The 20,018-nt window shown below is 44.9% G+C and overlaps 1 protein-coding gene across 2 annotated transcripts in view; it reads right to left on the bottom strand.

Moving 5' to 3' along the window:
• Positions 1–20,018, bottom strand: part of LOXHD1 (lipoxygenase homology PLAT domains 1) — a 213,373-nt gene that overhangs the window by 109,708 nt on the left and 83,647 nt on the right. For both annotated transcript variants that reach the window (XM_007465616.1, XM_007465617.1), the window contains exons 15-18: positions 11,073–11,149; positions 8,687–8,883; positions 6,087–6,279; positions 2,076–2,236 (exon numbers count right to left, since the gene is read on the bottom strand). In XM_007465616.1, coding sequence (XP_007465678.1) covers positions 2,076–2,236; positions 6,087–6,279; positions 8,687–8,883; positions 11,073–11,149 — 628 coding nt within the window. The remainder of the gene's footprint in view (positions 1–2,075; positions 2,237–6,086; positions 6,280–8,686; positions 8,884–11,072; positions 11,150–20,018) is intronic.

The following is a 20,018-nucleotide window of genomic DNA, read 5'->3' as shown; positions in this document are numbered from 1 at the left end:
TGGGATCTTCCCAGACCGGGGCCCAGACCCCGCGTCCCCTGCATCAGCAGGCGGACTCTCAACCACTGCGCCACCAGGGAAGCCCTCATTCCTTCTTTTTTTTAAAAATTCCATATGTTCATCTTTATTCCCTCACGCAGAATGCCTCCATTCCTTCCTCTACCTCCAAAACCTATTCATTCTCATTCCTGAGCTTTATTATTACTTTATTTTTTTTAGTTTGTGCTTTTCTGTATTCTCCTTCCAAACATTTTTTTTCAGCATTAATTATATATAAATTTTGCAAGAAGCAAAAAATATGTTATTTTTCAAAAAATGGAAGTCTCCCCCAGGCCCCTCCCGCACATCTCCTCTCCCTGGGAGCTCAGAGGGGAGGGGGCCCAGAGCTTGGCCCGGCCTGGATGCCCTCTTTGCCCATGAGCGCTGGTGTCTGCACATCAAGTGGGAATTCCTGAGAGCAGGGACTGTTCGTTCTTGCTTTTCTCTCCCACTGGGCCTAGCACGAGGCTGGCTCAAAGGGCAGTGTCCGTGGATTTAGCTTTGCTTCAGAGGATCAGGTCCTTGACCTTTGATCTGCCACTCTGTTCTGAGCCTCATACTGAGGGGTGGTCTGGCCCCCTCAGAGCTCAGGGGACAGCTCACACGGAGCTCCTGCCGGTCGGGCCACTCTTAGGGCTCCCTGTGCTGATAGGCCCTTGCCTGAGTGTTTGACAATCCCTAAAGCCCAGTCCCACCAGTTCTCTGCTGTGTGCTGGGGAAACTGAGGCCCAGGGCTGTCCTATGAGTTGTTCAGTGTCCCATAATTGGAGCCCAGGCCTAGATGAGAACTCGGGCCTTCTGACTCCTGGTTCACGAAGCCACAATGCAGCCAAAACCACCTCTGTGAGAAAATTATTAGCCAGAATGGAGCCCAGGGCCCCCAGGACGAGGAACATGTTCTCAGCTACACAGGAGATGGGCTCTGGATACGGTAAGTCCCTTCTTCAGCACATTCCATCTCCTCCCTAGTTCTTTCCAGGTCACAGCATCCTTGCAAGCCAGCTCACTTGCTGTCCCCTCTCCCCCCCATCTGTCTGCCCAGCCGTGAATGCAGCCACCACCATATCCAGCCATGCAGTCTGTTCACATCCAGAAGATGCCCTGCCCTTACATCTCCATGACTTGATTTCCCAAGTACTTTCCCTGACTTTGACTATTTTGATCTTTCCAGGTGCTGTGAAGCAGGCCAGGCAGGTATTATGAAGCTAGGTTTGAGCAGAAGCTGAGGCTCAGAGAGGTGACCCGCTCGGGCCTCTGCATCCTCAGCAGTGTAATGAGGGGTTGGACTCCAGGAGGCCCCCTTTAGTGCTAACATTCCAGACACCTGTGACACTGGCCCAGCTCAGCCAGGACCCTCTGTGCTGGGCACTGGGTTAGGACTCTTTGCTGAGGGCCAAGCTGCTTGTGGCACACAGACACTCATAGACCAGCCAGCATGAATACGCTTCATGCACGCACAGGTCTGCAGACACACACATGCACACACGCACTCATGTCCCACATAAAACATTCATGTGCCGCCCCAAGGGGCACCACCCTTGCATCCTCCTTCCTCTCCTGTCAACAACATGCTCGCACTCTCATCTCTTTTTCTCCTCTACTCGAAGGGAAGTGAGGAGGCCTGGGGCCCTCAGAACACAGCCGGGAGACCCCAGGCCTCCCAGTATCCTGTTTGGGAGGCACGGCCCTGCCCTCAGGCTGAGTGAGTGGTAGAATGGGAGGCCAAGGCTGGGAATGAATGTAGTAACCAAGGGTCTCGCGCCGTATTTTGCTAAATTAGAATCACCTGCTCCAGCAGTTCTCAGAATTGGCAGCACATTAGTATCTCTGGTAAAGCATTCAGAAACATTCCCAGAAAACACATCCCACCATAAAGGTTCTGATTTAACTGATGCATGTGTAGACCAGGCAGCCCTTTTTTCCTAAAGCTCCCCCAGGTGATTCTAATAAGAAGCCAGGGCTGAGAACCAATCCCTCCACTTTCAGACATCTGCTGGGCCCTCTGTTGACAACCCCACTGCTTTGCCCACACACACCTGGAATGTGTCCTTGGATGCCCGCTCAAACACTTTTGAGCGGCTGGAGAGGAAGAGCACCTCTGTCTTGCCTTCCTCGCCGTAGATCTGCATGTAGACTCGGGCAGTGGTGCTTGCGCCGCCCACATCCCCTGTCCAAATCTCAACCTCGTAGTGGATCACTGGGTGGGCACATGGGGGAGAAATGGGGCATTTAGTAATAACAGTAGTAATAATCATTACAAAGCAAACACTTCACAAGCCTGTACTATGTGTCTGGTGCTTCTTAGGCATTATCTTATCCAACCCTGCCATCAATATCATAAACCCCATTATTTCCATTTTGAAGATTGCCAAACTGAGACTTAGAAGAATTGAGTAGGTGGTGGAAATGGCAAACCCAAGCCATCAGACTCCAAAGCTCAGTTATCCTCTGTGTCACACATGTCCTCTGGAACCAGGGACGAAGATTAGTCAGTACACCAGCTGGCACCCTCTGCTGTGTGCCTACCCCTGGGCAGACACCACAGTGCAGAAAGAAGTAAAAGGCTGTGTGTTTGTTTCTTTTCCTTATTTTCAGTAAAGGAGGAGGGGTTGAAATTATAATTTTCATTTAAATATATGCACCTTTCAGATGATATCAACAGATACAGCTACACAGAGAATTGTCTGTATTTTAGAGTGGTAATACTTGATCGAGCTGTTAGAGGGTGGAAATGTGTTACAGGTATTTACCCCTAGAGGGCACTTCCCATAGGAGAGCAAAATGTCTCCCAGAACTATGGGACCATATTTATTCAAAGTGACTATTACAAGACTTGCCCTCTCAGCAATGCTATAAGGCAAAATCATAATTTTTTTTCAAGTTAAGACTGTTATTTTCAACAAGGTGAGGGATCTCCCACTACCATAGCAATGTGAGAAATTGGGGGCTGAAAACAAGAGGACTAGCTGAGAGCCGGAAGAAGTTGAACTAGAGATATTGGCCTCAGCTGGGAGTGAGGGTGGGCTAGCAGATGGACAACAGGGGCACTCAGGAAAAGCCGGCATTCTGAATGGAGAGAACCCTGAACCCAGTTCCCTCTCTCGGTTCTTAGAACAATAGCAGCAAAGATTATACAAAGTTAAGATAGATAAAAATGAGCATTCAGAGAACGAGAGCCAGCTACTGGGAATGAATGTGGTAGCTGAAATAAAATATTCCAAAGCAACGGTAAAGTCAAGGACAGTTCTGAAGAACAAAAAGGAAATTTCCCAAGAACAAATGATAGAAAGGTAAGAAAATCAGAGGAAGTCCAACAACTCACTACAAGTTCAGTTCTAAAGGAAACAGAGGAAATAGAGAGGTGGAAATTGTCAAAGAAATAAATACACAAAAGGGTCCCAAAACTAAAAAATACTTCTAGACTGAAGGAGCCCGTGAGTTCCCAGAAGATTGGATGAAACTAAAATCACAAAAGGCAGTGAGGACATCATGAAATTTCAGAATGCTAGGGATAAAAATAGGATCCTATAGGCTTTTAGAGAGAAAAAACCCCAAGTGCTGGGTAGCAGAATGGCATCAGACTTCCCAAATGCAACCCTGGGAGCTAGAAGATGGTAGAATAATTCCTTCTAAACTCTGAGCTCGAACTCAGAATTCTCTAACAAGCCAAATGATGGATCAATGGTGAGAGTAGACCAAAGACATTTGCAGACATTCAAATTTTCCATTGCAGTGGAGAATGTGTTCCCTCTAAAATGAGGAAATAAACCAAAGCAGAGGAAGGCATGAAATACAGGAAACAGGAGATTTGACCCAGATGAGAGAAGAATGGAATGTCCAAAAGACAGTAGAAAGGAAGTCTCAAAAGGACAGCTTCATGGCAGGCTAGAGAACAGGACAGAGTTCCCCTTGAGACAGGGAGTTGGGGAGAGGAGTGCAGAGACGAAACCAACAGAATTCCTGTTGGGTTTGAACATATGAAAAGAATTTTATTTCTATTGGGAAGATGGAGATAAGATGGTGTAATGGCAGAATTGTGTACCCCCAAAATTCATATGCTGATACTCTAACCCTTAGTATCTCAGAATGTGACTGTATTTGGAGACAGAGCCTTCACAGAGGTGATTAAGTTAAAATGAGGCCATGAAAGTGGGTCCCAATCCAATGACTGGTGTCGTTGTAAGAAGAGATTGGGACACAGACATGCACATGCACACAGGAAGACCCTGTGAGAGACAGTGAGAAGGTGGCCATCTGCAAACCCAGGACAGAGGAAACCCAACCTGCTGACACCTTGATCTTGGACTTCCAGCCTCCAGAACCGGGAGAAAACACATTTTTGTTGCTTAAGCCACCTAGTCTGTGATATTTTTTATGGTAGCCCTAGCACACTAATGCAGATAGATGGGTATACAGATGGGTATATAGAAATATAGATGGGTATATCGAAAACTCTGCTAATGAATAAATGAGGCTATTATTAACTCCAGAAAAAAACAAAAAGTTGTATAAAAATTAAATTTAATTGTTATAAGTAGGTGTCAGTAGTGAAGAATATTTACATGGTTATAATATTTACATGGTTATAATAATGTACAAATCAAATACTGATTATTGAAGGCTGGAAGGAGAGGACTGTGTGTGTGCATGCATGTGCACATGCATGCACATGAGCCTGTGTTAAAAAAGCTAAATCCTCCTCTTCCATAGTAGGAAGTCAGTAATTAATGTCTATGACTGAAAAATCAAGAAATTGGTAAGCATATTATTGAAAATATGGAGATACATTTCAGAGGAAAAAGCTAAAGTAATTAAAAAGCTGTTACCTCTGAAGAAAGGGGATGGGTTGAGGGAAGAGGTAGGTAAGGGAACTCCTGCTTTTTCATCTTTATCTTGTTAACTAGTACCTGTATTACTATGATGGAAATCAAGTTTTAACTCATAAAAAGAGGGAAGGAGTTAATTCTTCATACTGGCAGGTACCATTACAAAGCATATGTATATGCTTTGTATATATGTGACACAGCCCTCAAGGAATTTACAGGTTAGTTGGGGACAGAAAATGCACACAATGAAAAGACACAAGGAGCTCTGGAAGAGAAAGAGCTGAGTTTGTAGTGGGTTCTTTCTCAGAGAAGCTTCCTGTGGGAGTGAGCCTTGGATGGCTGCTTTCAGGGTAGGTGCGGAAACGCACGGGTGAGGGAAGGGACATTGTCTGTACCAGGGTTGGTCCCACGGTCTTCCTGACCCTCTAGAAAACCTCTTGTTTCTCTGACCCCTACCTAATCTATGGCTCTCACATCATGTGCAATGGTGGCCAGATCGCCTTGAACTTCACCTCCATTCAAAGATGTCACTACCCTGTCCAAAAAGGTCCCTCACCCCCTGCCATTGCTAACCCTTTATCCTGCTTCCTTTGCTTCTAGCTCTTTCTTGGCATTATATTATGTATTTATTGTTTGTCTCCTCTGGTGGAATGTAAAGTCCATGAGGACAAGGGTTTGGTCTGTTTTGCTCATGGCTGCCTCTGCAAAGCCTAGGGCAGCGCTGGCACAGAGAAACATTCAACGTATATTTATTGAATAAATAAATGAATAAACAGCTTATCTCCTCCCCAATCTTCCCGGGGGGAAGACTATTTCTCAAACTCCTCTCGAACACGGGGCTGACAAGCTATATTCCTTTTTTTGGCTGTGCCATGCAGCATGTGGGATCTTGTTTCCCCGATCAGGGATGGAACCCATGTCCCTTGCAGTGGAAGCATGGAGTCCTAACCACTGGACCTCCAGGGAATTCCCAGAAAGTATATTTCTTAATAAAGTCATTTGCTGCCTTTATCCCCGAAAACAATGCTTTATCCATTGAGTCCTCAGTTTCCTCATCTGTAAAAGGAGCCCCGTTTCCCTCCCAGAACGCTGGTACCAGGGACAACTGGAAGCTTCCCCGCTTTGAGACAAGACCCAAGTCACCCACAGTCCCTCCTCCTTCCCTGCTGCCCCACCCTACGGGGAACATTGTTGACAGTCCCACCATGGCCACCTCCGTACGTTTCTGGATGTCCACGACATCGCTGGGGTACAGCTCCACCTCCAGGCGCCCGTCGGCCTTGTTCTTGTCTAGCCAGCGGTTGGCAGGGAAGATGTACTGCTTGCCTTGGCGGGGCACATGGATCTGGATGCTGCCCAGGAACCAGCTGGCGTTCATGCCTGTGTTGTCGTGCCCGATCACCAGCCGGTTGATCTGGAAGGAAACCCAGGGTGCAAGTGAGCAAGGAGCCACTGTTTAGAAACCTTCATCCCTCCATCCCTACCCACCCCCAAACACCGGCACAAATGGCCCTCCTCAACCCAGCCTCCAGTTCCTTGGGAGACGCAGGCTTAGCAGGAGGAGGCTGGGTCCCAGGCTTGCCTGCCAGCAGCCAGCCAGGGCACCAGGGCACCACCTCTCCTGCCTGGAGCCTCTGTCCTCAAGTCTTTAGCCCAGCTCACCTCCTGGGTACATTGTGAGAAACAAGTGTGGGAACAGGTGTGGCAGGAGCTTTGAAAGCTCCATTATGTACTGAAAGTTAGGTGGTGGACTTCCTAAGAATGTGGTGAATGCACAAGAAAGCAAACGTTCAAAATATTAACCATCAGCTTCTGACAGCCACGCTGGTGATTTGGCTTTCTTTTGTTTTAAACCATACACTATTGTACGTATCTTTACATGTCTTCTTCGACACACCCATCCTACAGGTGACAGAATATGCAGACAACCTCTTAGGGCTCTGTCATTCTGTGTCCAATTCCTCCTCTCACTCTTAGCACTGAAGTGCATTTTTTCCCTATAATACTCCATAGTTCAGTTGCTTCACTATTTTATATTTTATGTTCATCTTTGCCCACAAGTAACATAGATGAGTGCATAAATGATCATGTTACCATCCTTAGATGTACCTAGCTCTTCAACATTCAAATGACTTTTATGTTTTTTTTGAAATGCTGTATACAGGGCAATTCTAATATCAGATGGAATTATGAGATGGCTTTTGAGATCCCTTCCAGCACCCCCTAGATCCTCTTTGTGGTGGTTTGGAGGAGTGACGCTTGCCGTGAGTCTGGTGCCCAAAGGCTAGGTTTAGAAAGTTGTCCCTGTAAGCCTTGCTCTCACTCTTATGCCTACTAAGTGCACCTTTGCAGCTGGTAACGGAAACAGTATTGCAGCTGAGTGCATGTAGCCCGATCCCCTGGAATTGTGGGAAGGAGACCAACTATATCTACAGACACAGCCTGAGAGCCTTTGGGGTGTGTGCCAAGGGGCACGGGAGAGCTTCGTTGTCTTTCTGTGGTGCTGGGACTGTGACAGAGCAAAGACTGGGGCAGGTATTTTCTACCTGATGTGACAGAAAGCACCTTAATGGCAGGGACTGCCTGTCAGTTCCACAACCAGCACCGGACGTGAGCAATGGTTCAGTCAATAACAGCTAGTGTTTATTGAACACACTACTGCATGTGGGTGTTACTAACATAGTTAACGCTATAACAATCCCATTGGGATCCCTTTTGATAGTAATGAGGAAACTGAGGCAAACAGAGATGAAGTAACTTGCACACAGGAGGTACGTGGAAACACTGGGCTTCAGACCCAGGCAGTCAGCAGCCTGAAACCACGCTCCCACCCTCTTGGCCACATTGTTTGTTGAGGGGGTTTCAGAAACCCAAGAAGGGCCCAAACGCCCTCCCCCATCCCTCAGATGTCTCATTTATCTGTTGGCTGTTGCCAGAAATCCTTAATAATGCAAACAGCATTTCAGTCTACAATTATTAATTCAGCTTAAAATGTAAATACATTTTGATCAAGGAAAATCTTGATTTAAGCTCATTACCTTCAAGATATAAATGACTGACATGAGATCATTCCCCAGAGCACCTGAAATAAGGTGAGGCTCACCAAGAGGGGAAGGGGTTAGCAAAGGGGAGGTTGTAACCCTCTCAGTTTCCACAAGCCACCGCCTGAGACGGGCAGGTGATAACATGAAGCCCAGCTCAGACATTTCTAGAAAAGTCTCCAACACTTGAGTGCAGGCAGTCAGATCCACACTTCTCCAGGTGAAGTGCTCAGACCCCTCGCAGCAGGGCCACCTGGAGACATGATGGAGGGAGACCCTTGGGGGCCCCATCCTCTAAGGCAGAGTCTCTCAGGTGTGGCCTGGGAGTATACACTGAAACAGGCTTCCTGAGCGTCACTCTGATACACACTCTAGTTTGGAATTGGGAAGTATTTTCAGCCCCTCTTTACAGCTTTTCCTCCTCTCTTCCTTCCCTGTACACCACAGTCCCCTTCTCCAGTGTTTGGGATCCAGGTCCATCAGTCCTGGCTATGGAGGTAAAGGAAATGTTGGGATTACAGCCACTAAGAATACATCTTCAAGCCCCAAAGAGACTCTGGAAGCTTGACCACTGTTCACATGTCTCTGCTGCTCTAGATCATAACTGGAAAACAACGTACTTTACTACCTGTGCCCTTGGGCATTTTTTTCCTTCAAAATGGGTTCATCTGTGTGACTGCGAGTGTGTGTGTGTGTGTGTGTGTGTGTGTGAATCCATGTGCAGATACACGCAGGTGAACGGGTAAGATGCCATCACGTGGTCTCAGGAAGAAGACTTACGGGTCCAATGTTCAGGGTCTCCAGGGTGAACTCATCCACCTGGCCACGTTCAAAGTAGTCTTTCAGGTTGTTGTCAGAGACAAGAAGACCTTGCTTGATGGTGTCAGATTTGTCCCCATAGAGCTTGATGTAGACTGTGGAATCTGTGCTGGCCCCAGGGACGTCCCCAGTCTTCAGGCTGATGTGATAGCGGAAGTCTGAACAGCCCGAGGCAGGAGGCAGGAAGGGAGGGTTTAGTGCAGGGTGAGCGGGAGGGAGCGTGGGGCAGGAGGCTGCTCCACCAGGGCTGGGGCGCTCAGTTGGGGGTTGGGAGCCCAGGGTCTTGCTCTCTTTATGTAACCCTGAGACTGGGGGGTGGCTCCCGCCAGCCCCCCTCATCTCAAAATCAGAATTCTAATACCTGCTCGGCCTGCCCCACGGGGTGTGAATGCACTGGGAACAGGAAGGCTTGCAAAGAATACTAAAATGTAAGACACAAGGATTTAAAGCAAACACCTCATGCAATTTCTTGTCTGATGGATGAAGAAACTGAGGCAAAGGGAGCATCTACCTCCCTGCAGACAGTGTGTAGCACGTTTACACGGTGTTGGTGCTGAGTGTTCTGACCTTGGTTTTACAGGTGAGGAATTTGAGCTTCAGAAGATAATGTATTTGGCTCAAGATGGCAACAGTTAAGAAGGAGCCAGCCTAGCATTAAACACTAGGCATTCATCATTAAGCATATTTGAGAGTTGTGTTTTACACAATCATGTAAGAAAGTAACCTTGTATTCATTTTTTAAAAATTGAGAAAATTGAGAAATGGAAGCTGAGTTTTAGCAAATAAACTTTCTGGCATGATATTGAAATAATCACAACTACTTTCTTTGAACTATTGTGTATTGATGTTTATATATTAAAATAAAATAGTTGGAGATATTAAAGAAAAGAAGAAGAAGGAGCCAGCTATGAGGGAAACCCTAACGTGGACCCCGTTCAGCCCCGTTCTCAACTGAAATGCCGTGCTGATGCTGCTCCATCTTATGACCTAGAAAGGTCTTCATCGTCTGTCCACAAGGGAGGATACAAATGCCTGGTAAAAGGCAAGTCCTGGGATAACCTGAGCCACGACCTCAAGTCCTATAGGTTTGTTGCAGGGTATGGGTCTTGGGAATGAGGAGGGAAGCACTGAGAAGGCAAGTGATGCTAGTTCCAAGGCCCGCTGTGCATGGCTGTCTCAGGGCCTTCCAGCACTGGCAAAAGAGACTCAGAGAAAGGCAGCTGAGCACAGCTGCTGCGGGGACAGCCCTACAGACCCGCCAGGCCCTGGTAGAGGCCAGACCTGTGGGTATGGCCCAGACCCGCTCCTCCAGGGACACCTGAGGGCACCGAGGAAGTGGCTTTTGTCCTTCTTGCTGTAAAGATATAGTAGGAACTGAGAAAAAAAAAAGACCTCTTCTTTACACCATTTTCCATCTAAATCCTTTCAAAAGCTCTGACTTGGGAGTGGATAGCCTGAAGGGTCCTTTCCACGTGGTAAAGCAGGGCTTGCTGGAGTGGGAAGCGCAAGGCAGGAAGACACAGACTCCTGGGCACTGGTACCAGCTCCACTGCTGGGTGCAGACCTGGCTGTACTAGGGGATCCCCTTGCCACAGGCATGGGTCGTGTGTCTAATGGGGGCATTAGTTCATCTCTTAAGGATCATCCCAGCTCTTAAATTCCGTAATTCTGCATTCAGAGAACGTAGAATTCCAACTCTTCAATTTTCTATCTGACCTTACAAAGATATTTAGTTCCACCAGATGTGTCCCCATCTGACAAATGGGCATAACAACATCAGCTCTGCCTACCTTCTGGGGTTATCACAGGGCTCACATGAGATAATCAATGATAAATATGAGGTCTTGTAAAAGAAATGAGGTGTTGGTATTACTGAGGATTCTGGATATGTTTCTTTTAAACTTTGTCTAATGCTCATGATCAAACCAAGGCACTTGAAGAAATAACACCACTAAGGAAAGCTGTAAGGCCTCCAGGATAATTCTTGGCATTGAAAACAATGTTTTCATTGTACAGCCCCTTCCAAACGTGTTTATCCTCTCCAGGCCCTGAACGATAGGTACCCCCAGCAATGGGCAACATTAGCCTGTTACTGCTCTTGTTACTCTCATTGACAGAGGCCCACATGAGTCAGAGCCCCACACTGAGGGCCATAACACGGCTGTGTGCACAGCGCAGACAGACAGATTTCCAGATCCTCCCTCAGAGCCTCTTCCTCTCCACCCTGCCCAGTGCTGCCTCCGTGGAGTGAAGGGCATGTGCTTTCCCCAACTGCCTTCTAAGCAGCCAAGGGAGGGCGTCTGTCCTGCCCAGGGCACACCTACCACCTGTCCTCAGGACGACTTACTCTTTAGTGTCGCATTGCTGTCGCTGGGCAGCAACTCTCGGACCAACTGCCCATCATCCTTATCCTTGTCCAACCACCTGCTGGGCAAATGAGGGACTGTTAGCTCTTTGAGTGGGGCAGCCTGACAACCAACCATCACACAATTCATGCAGTCACCAGGAGGCCAGAGCTTTGAACTCAGCAAAGGGAAATGGTTCTACCAGAGCTCAGAACAAAGGATCCCAACCCAGACTAGGGAAGGAGGGCTGCCCTGGGGAGGTGATATCTGGCTGAGACTGGAAGGATGACAAAGAGTTAACCAGGAGAGGAGGGAGGCGCATTCAGAGTGAACAACATGCTAGGACGAAGTGGAGCCTCCAGGAGCAGACGGACAGCCAGTGTGGATGGAATGGAACGAGTGAACGGTGCAGTGCTGGCAGATGAGGCTGGAGAGGTGGCAGGGTCACTTGATGTGGAACCTCGGTAATCATGGTAAAGAGTCTGTCCTAAAAGCCATGAACACCTGTGTCATCGTTATCATAAAAAAAAAACAACCCACCTCTTTTTCTAAGAGTCCATCATGTGTGTGGCACTGTGATGAGAGCTCTGGGGTGGGGAGAAGGCAGAGAAGATGCACTATGATGAATAAGACACAGCCCAGCCCCTGGAGAACCTGCAGTCTAGTTAAGAAGGCAGGACAGACTGGCTGGGGTACCGGAGACCAAGACAAGGATGGATGTTAAACCAAAGTAAGTGCAACAGAAGTGTAGAGAAGTGAGAAGGGCTCATGGTGAAGGGCCACTGATCTGAGTCCTCAAGGATGAATGAAATTTGCCAACAAGGAGAAGCTGGGTCTGGACCCTGCAGGGCTGGGATTTGATGGCTATGACTCATCAGTATGTCAGAGTGGGCCATGGCATCTGCCAATGGAAAAGACATTGGACCAATTTACCTGAAAAGCACTGCTCCTACAGAGCACAGAGACCCAAGCTGGGAAATCAGACAATCATGCAAGCACGAGTTATCCAGGCCCCAGTACTCAAGACAGTCTGTGATATGGGCTGATGGCAAGAGAAGAGACACCCTCAGTGTTCTCCAGGGCAATGGGGAAACCAAGGTACTTGCTTCTTGACCATTTGTCTACATCTTGGTGCTTATCTTTGCAGCCCACTCCTATTATACTCCCTAGAGGGAGGCAATCCCTGGGCCACAGAACCTATCAAAGGAAGTCAAAGCACTGTCTCCTCCCCAGCGCTCCCAACATGGAGCTCAGGCTTCTCTAAACCACAGTCCTCTCTGCCAATATACTGCCCCCCTCCCCAGGGTCAATTCAGGCAACACTGTGGTCTCTCCCATCTCTTCGCTCTTGCCCTCCCCCCCTAAGCACATGATCTTACATTCCCATGGGACCTTGCTGTTAGCTGGCTGTTAGCTACCATTGACTACTACACATAAAATAGATAAGCAACAGGATCTACTGCATAACATGGGGAACTATATTCAATATCTTATAATAGCTTATAATGGAAAATAATCTGAAAAATATAATTGAATCACTACCTGAAACTAACACAATATTGTAAAACAACTATACTTCAATTAAAAAAAAAACACTAGCTGACAATTAAGTTGTTATGCTTCCCATGAGCTTTCATGCTATGAATCTAGAACACCAAAAACTGTTTGAGATTATAAGACATTAAGGTACAAACTCACGGCTTTGATGACAGGGTAAGGGAGAGATTTTGGGGAGCAAGGGAGTGCTGGCTAGAGCTCCTCAGTCAACCTCTGATTGTCCTGCTGAGGTCACTGAAGCATCTCCCACAGACTTGGAGACCACGGAGGAGGAGGCAGTGGTGTGGCCCTGTCAGTGTGCTCACAGGGACAGGGAAGGTGGATAGTCAGCAAGCCACTGACCATCGCAAAATCCCATCTGCTCTCCTTTCTTTCTCTCCACCGCTTCTCCATCCCCAGGCCTTCCCCAGCAGCAGAGGAAACCATGACTTGTCATTTCAGTTTCCACCTAAATACTTGTAGGATATTAATAGGTATTTCCAAATATAGTCATTTTCTTTCAGCTTCAAACACTTCAGCCCAGTTTCAGAGTGAGATGTTGCTAAATGGATAAGCCAGTCTGCTGGAGATTTTATTACTCTTTCTCTGGGATCACAAAAATGTGCAAGTATGCACACGTGTGCACACACACGTACATTCATAAACACAAACACATGCACACACATAAACACATGCACACACACATAAACACATGCACCTAAACACACACGTACACACGTAGGCACACACACACACATATACACAAACACACCTACCATAGCTAAGATGCTCACCACTCCCTGATCCTGGCAGAGAAGTTCTGATAAATAGGCCTGGTTTGTTCTCCTTTCCCAGGAAGTAAAATAATAGCTCAGGTGAAAAAAGAAGCAGTCTGTGAGCCCAGGTTCTACCTCCAGGTTCTTCAGAGTCCTCCTGGGTCCTGAAGCAGCAAATGCCATCACCACACACCTCACCAAGATATCAGAATCCATTTTCTAAGCCTCTTAGATAGCCTCATCCACCAGAGGGCAGACAGCTGAAGCAAGAAGAACTACAATCCTGCAGCCTGCAGAATGAAAACCACAATCACAGAAAGATAGACAAAATGAAAAGGCAGAGGATTATGTCACAGATGAAGGAATAAGATAAATCTGCAGAAAAGCAACTAAATGAAGTGGAGATAGGCAACCTTCCAGAAAAAGAATTCAGAATAATGATAGTGAAGATGATCCAGGACCTCAGAAAAAGAACAGAGGCAAAGATCGAGAAGATACAAGAAATGTTTAACAAAGACTTAGAAGAATTAAAGAACAAACAAACAGAGATGAACAATACAATAACTGAGATGAAAAATACACTAGAAGGAATCAATAGCAGAATAACTGAGGCAGAAGAACAGATAAGTGACCTGGGAGACAGAATGGTGGAAATCACTGCTACAGAACAGAATAAAGAAAAAAGAATGAAAAGAAATGCAGACAGCCTAAGAGACTTCTGGGACAACATTAAATGCACCAACATTCTCGTTATAGGGGTCCCTGAAGGGGAAGAGAGAGAGAAAGGACCCGAGAAAATATTTGAAGAGATTATAATAGAAAACTTCTCTAATATGGGAAAGGAAATAGCCACCCAAGTCCAGGAAGTGCAGAGAGTCCCAGGCAGGATAAACCCAAGGAGAAACACACTGAGACACATAGATTTCTCAGCAGAAACTCTACAAGCCAGAAGGGAGTGGCATGATATATTTAAAGTGATGAAAGGGAAGTACCTACAACCAAGCCTACTCTACCTGGCAAGGATCTCATTCAGATTCGACAGAGAAATCAAAAGCTTTACAGACAAGCAAAAGCTAAGAGAATTCAGCACTACCAGACCAGCTGTGCAAAAAAATGCTAAAGGAACTCCTCTAGGTGGGAAAGAGACTAGCAACTTAAAACAACCTTGTACATATATAGACTGCTATATCAAAACATCATGGGAAGAGCAAACCCAAAACTACAATAGATACACACACACAAAAGAAAAAGCAACAGAAAAACAACACTAAAGATGGTCATCAAACCACAAGAGAAGAGAACAAAAGAGGAAAGAAAGAAAAAAGACCTACAAAAAGAAACCCAAGACAATTAAGAAAATGGCAATAGGAATACACATATCGATAATTACCTTAAATGTGAATGGATTAAATTCACCAACCAAAAGACATAGACTGGCTGAATGGATATGAAAACAAGGCCTGTATGTATGCTGTCTACAGGAGACCCACTGCAGACCTAGGGACACATACAGCCTGAAAGTGAGGAGATGGAAGAAGGTCTTCCATGCAAATGGATTCCAAAAGAAAGCTGGAGTAGAATACTCATAACAGACAAAATAGACTTAACAATAAAGACGGTTATAAGAGACAAAGAAGGACACTACATAACAATCAAGGGATCAATCCAAGAAGAAGATATAACAATTGTAAACATATATGCATGCAACATAGGAGCACCTCAACATATAAGACAAATACTAACAGCCATAAAGGGAGAAATCGACAGTTACACAATAACAGTGGGGGATGTTAACACTCCATTTTTATCAATGGACAGATCATCCAGACAGAAAATTAATAAGGAAACACAAGCTTTAAATGACAAAATAGACCAGATAGATTTAATTGATATTTATAGGACATTCCATCCAAAAACAGCAGATCACACTTTCTTCTCAAGTGCACATGGAACATTCTCCAGGATTGACCACATCCTGGGCCACAAAGCAAGCCTCGGTAAATTTAAGAAAATTGAAATCATATCAAGCATCTTTTCCGACCATAACACTATGAGATTAGAAATGAACTACAAGAAAAAAAACTATAAAAAACACAAACATGTGGAGGCTAAACAATTTGCTGCTAAACAATTTGCTACTTAAAAACCAATGTATCACTGAAGAAATCAAAGAGGAAATCAACAAATACCTAGAGACAAATGAAAATGAAAGCACAACCATCCAAAACCTATGGGATACAACAAAAGCAGTTCTAGGAGGAAAGCTTATAGCAATACAATCTTACCTCAGGAAACAAGAAAAATCTCAAATAAACAAGCTAACCTTACACCCAAAGCAACTAGAGAAAGAAGAACAAACAAAACTGAAAGTCAGTAGAAAGAAAGAAATCATAAAGATCAGAGCAGAAATAAATGAAATAGAGACAAGGAAGACAATAGCAAAGATCAATGAAACAAAAAGCTGGTTCTTTGAAAAGATAAACAAAATTGACAACCCTTTAGCCAGACTCATCAAGGACAAAAGGGAGAGGACTCAAATCAATAAAATTAGAAATGAAAAAGGAGAAGTTACAACTGACACTACAGAAATACAAAGGATCACAAGAGACTACTACATGCAACTGTATGCCAACAAAATGGACAACCTGGAAGAAATGGACAAATTCTTAGAAAGGTACAGTCTCCCAAGACTGAACCAGGAAGAATTAGAAAATATGAACAGACCAATCACAAACACTGAAATTGAAACTATAGTTTAAAAACTCCCAACAAACAAAAGTCCAGGACCTGATGGCTTCACAGGAGAATTCTATCAAACATTTAGAGAAGAGCTAACACCTATCCTTCTGAAAGTTTTCCCAAAAATTGCAGAGGAAGGAAGACTCCCAAACTCATTCTATGAGGCCACAATCACCCTGATACCAAAACCAGACAAAGATACCACTGGAAAAGAAATTTACAGGCCAATATCACTGATGAACATAGATGCAAAAATCCTCAACAAAATACTAGCAATTCAAATCCAAAAATACATTAAAAGGCTCATACACCATGATTGAGTGGGATTTATCCCAGGGGTGCAAGGATTCTTCAATATCCATAAATCAATCAATGTGATACACCACATCCACAAACTGAAGAATAAAAACCATATGATCATCTCAAAAGATACAGAAAAAGCTTTTGACAAAATTCAACACCAATTTATGATAAAAACTCTCCAGAAAGTGGGCATAGAGGGAACCTACCTCAATGTAATAAAGGCCATATACAACAAACCTACAGCTAGCATCATACTCAATGGTGAAAAGCTGAAAGCATTTCCTCTAAGATCAGGAATAAGACAAGTATGCCCACTCTCACCACTTTTATTCAACATAGTTTTGGAAGCCCTAACTACAGCAGAGAAGAAAAAGAAATAAAAGGAATCCAAATTAGAAAAGAAGAAGGTAAACAGTCACTGCTTGCAGATGACATGATATTACACATAGAAAGGCCTAAAGATGCTACCAGAAAACTACTAGAGCTCATCAATAAATTTGGGAAAGTTGCAGGCTACTAAATTAATACACAGAAATCTGTTGCATTTCTATACACTAACAATGAAAGATCAGAAAGAGAAAGTCAAGAAACAATCCCATTTACCATTGCATCAGAAAGAATAAAATACCTAAGGAGACAAAAGATCTAAGGAATAAAACTACCTAAGGAGACAAAAGACCTGTACTCCAAAAACTATAAGATGCTGATGAAAGAAATTGAAGAAGACATAAACAGATAGAAAAATATACCATGGTCTTGGATTGGAAGATTAAATATTGTGAAAATGACTATACTACCCAAGGCAATCTACAGATTCAATACAATCCCTATCAAATTACCAATGGCATTTTTCACAGAACTAGAACAAAAAACCCTAAAATTTGTATGGAGACACAAAAGACCCCAAATAGCCAAAGCAATCTTGAGAAAGAAAAATGGAGCTGGAGGAATCAGGCTTCCTGACTTCAGACTATACTACAAAGCTATAGTCATCAAAACAGTATGGTACTGGCACAAAAAATAGACCTATAGATCAATGGAACAGGATAGAAAGTCCAGTAATAAACCCACACACCTATGGTCAATTAATCCATGACAAAAGAGGCAAGACTATACAATGGTGGAAAGAAAGTCTCTTCAACAAATGGTACTGGGAAAACTGGACAGCTACATGTAAAAAAATGAAATTAGATCATTATTTAACACCATACACAAAAATAAGCTCAAAATGGATTAAAGACCTAAATGTGAGACTGGACACTCTAACACTCTTAGAGGAAAACATAGGCAGAACACTCTCTGACATAAATCACAGCAATATCTTTTCCAATCCGTCTCCCAGAGTAATGGAAAAAAAAACAAAAATTAAAAAATGGGACCTAATTAAATTCAAAAGTTTTTGCACAGCAAAGGGAACCATAAACAAAATGAAAAGACAACCCACAGACTGGGAGAAAATATTTGCACTTGATGGGACCGACATGGGATTAGTCTCCAAAATTTACAAACAGCTCATGCTGCTTAATATCATCAAAACAAACAACCCAATCAAAAAATGAGCAGAAGACCTAAATAGATATTTTTCCAAGGAAGACATATGGATGGCCAAGAGGCACCTGAAAAGATGTTCAACATCACTAATGATTAAAGAAATGCAAATCAAAACTACAATGAGCTATCACCTCACACCAGTCAAAATGGCCATCAGCAAAAAATCCACAAACAGGGCTTCCCTGGTGGCACAGTGGTTGAGAGTCCGCCTGCCGATGCAGGGGACACGGGTTTGTGCCCTGGTCTGGGAAGATCCCACATGCCGCGGAGCGGCTAGGCCTGTGAGCCATGGCCGCTGAGCCTGCGCATCCGGAGCCTGTGCTCCGCAACGGGAGAGGCCACAACAGTGAGAGGCCCGCGTACCACACACACACAAAAAAATCCACAAACAGTAAATGCTGGAGAGGATGTGGAGAGAAAGGAACCCTCCTACACTGTTGGTGGGAATGTAAATTGGTACAGCCACTCTGGAGAACAGTATGGAGTTTCCTTAAAAAACTGGAAATAGAGCTACCATATGACCCTGCAATCCCACTCCTGGGCATTTATCTGGAGAAAAACATGGTCCTAAAGGATACATGCACCCCAATGTTCATTGCAGCACTGTTTACAATAGCCAAGACACGGAAGCAACCTAAATGTCCATCGATAGATGAATGGATAAAGAAGATGTGGTACATATACACAATGGAATATTACTCAGCCATAAAAAAGAATGAAATAATGACATTTGTAGCAACATGGATGGACTTAGAGATTGTCATACTGAATGAAGTGTCAGACAGAGAAAGAGAAATATCGTATGATATCGCTTATATTAGGAATCTAAAAAGAAAGAATACAAATGAATGTATTTACAAAACAGAAATGGACTCACAGACTTAGAGAATGAACTTATGGTTACCAGAGAGGAAGGGTGGAGGGAAGGGATAGTTAGGGAGTTTGGGATTGACATGTACACGCTGCTGTATTTAAAAAGGATAACCAACAAAGACCTACTGTATAGATCAGGGGAAAAAAAAAAAAGAATCCATTTTCTAAAAAATGTGTGAACTCTTAAGTGTTTGGGGGCATGGAGAGCCCTGGGGTATGTCAGAGGCTTTAGCTCCTAGTCAGCCCTACAATCAGCAGCAGCAACAGCATCGCCTGTGTCATCAGCAGACTTGGCTCCTTTCAAAGTGCAACCGGATTTCACCCTCATAATCACTGTAAGACCCTTGCTGGTTGGGAAGGCACAGAAGACCAGAGAAGTTAAGAGCTTTGCCCAAAGTCACATAGCAGGTAGGTGGCCAGATTCCTGGCCCTTGCACCACGCTCGTGGCAATTCAGCCAGTGTGGACACTCAGACTCCTTCCTCATCCCCTTTTCACATTCCCCCTCTTCTTCCTCACCTGTCCCAGGGCCCAGTCCTCATTTTCTTTATCCACACTCTCCCTAAAGGATCCCCTCCATTTCCCTGACTTTAAATTCCATCTCTATGCTCTCATTTCCTGAATTTATTTCTCAAGGCCTGACTCTGCCTACTTGATGCACAAGCATCTCAAAACTAACATGGCCCCACCGGACCTGCAGAGTCCACCCATCCCCAACCCTCAGCCCTCGCTCCCCAGGCCTCCCATTTCGGTAGAGAGGGTGACCTCTGCCCACCTACTGAAGGCAGAGACCTGGGGTCTCCAATTCTCCTCTCTCTTAGTGGCAGGTCCTATGAACTCCACCTCCAGGATCCACCTGTGGTGTAGCCCTTCCCCCCACCTTCGCTGCCACCACCTGGGGCCAGGCTGCCAAGTTACGGGCTGAATTGTGCCCCCCCGCAAGAAAAGATCTGTTGAAGCCTTGATCTTAGTACCTCAGAATGTGACTTTATTTGGAAATAGTGTCCTCACAGAGGTAACTGAGTTAAAATGAGGTCATTAAGGTGGGCCTTCATCTAAAATGACTGATATCCTTATAAAAAGTGGAAATCTGGACACAGAGACAGACACATACAGAGGGAAGACAATGTGAAGACAGAGGGAGAAGATGGCCATCTACAAGCCCAGGAATG

This window comes from Lipotes vexillifer, unplaced genomic scaffold (assembly GCF_000442215.2).
Source record: "Lipotes vexillifer unplaced genomic scaffold, Lipotes_vexillifer_v1.1 scaffold36, whole genome shotgun sequence".
In the NCBI taxonomy this organism is placed as follows: domain Eukaryota; kingdom Metazoa; phylum Chordata; class Mammalia; order Artiodactyla; family Lipotidae; genus Lipotes; species Lipotes vexillifer.
Note: the sequence above shows the minus strand (reverse complement) of the source record. Positions and strands in the feature narration are given on the sequence as shown.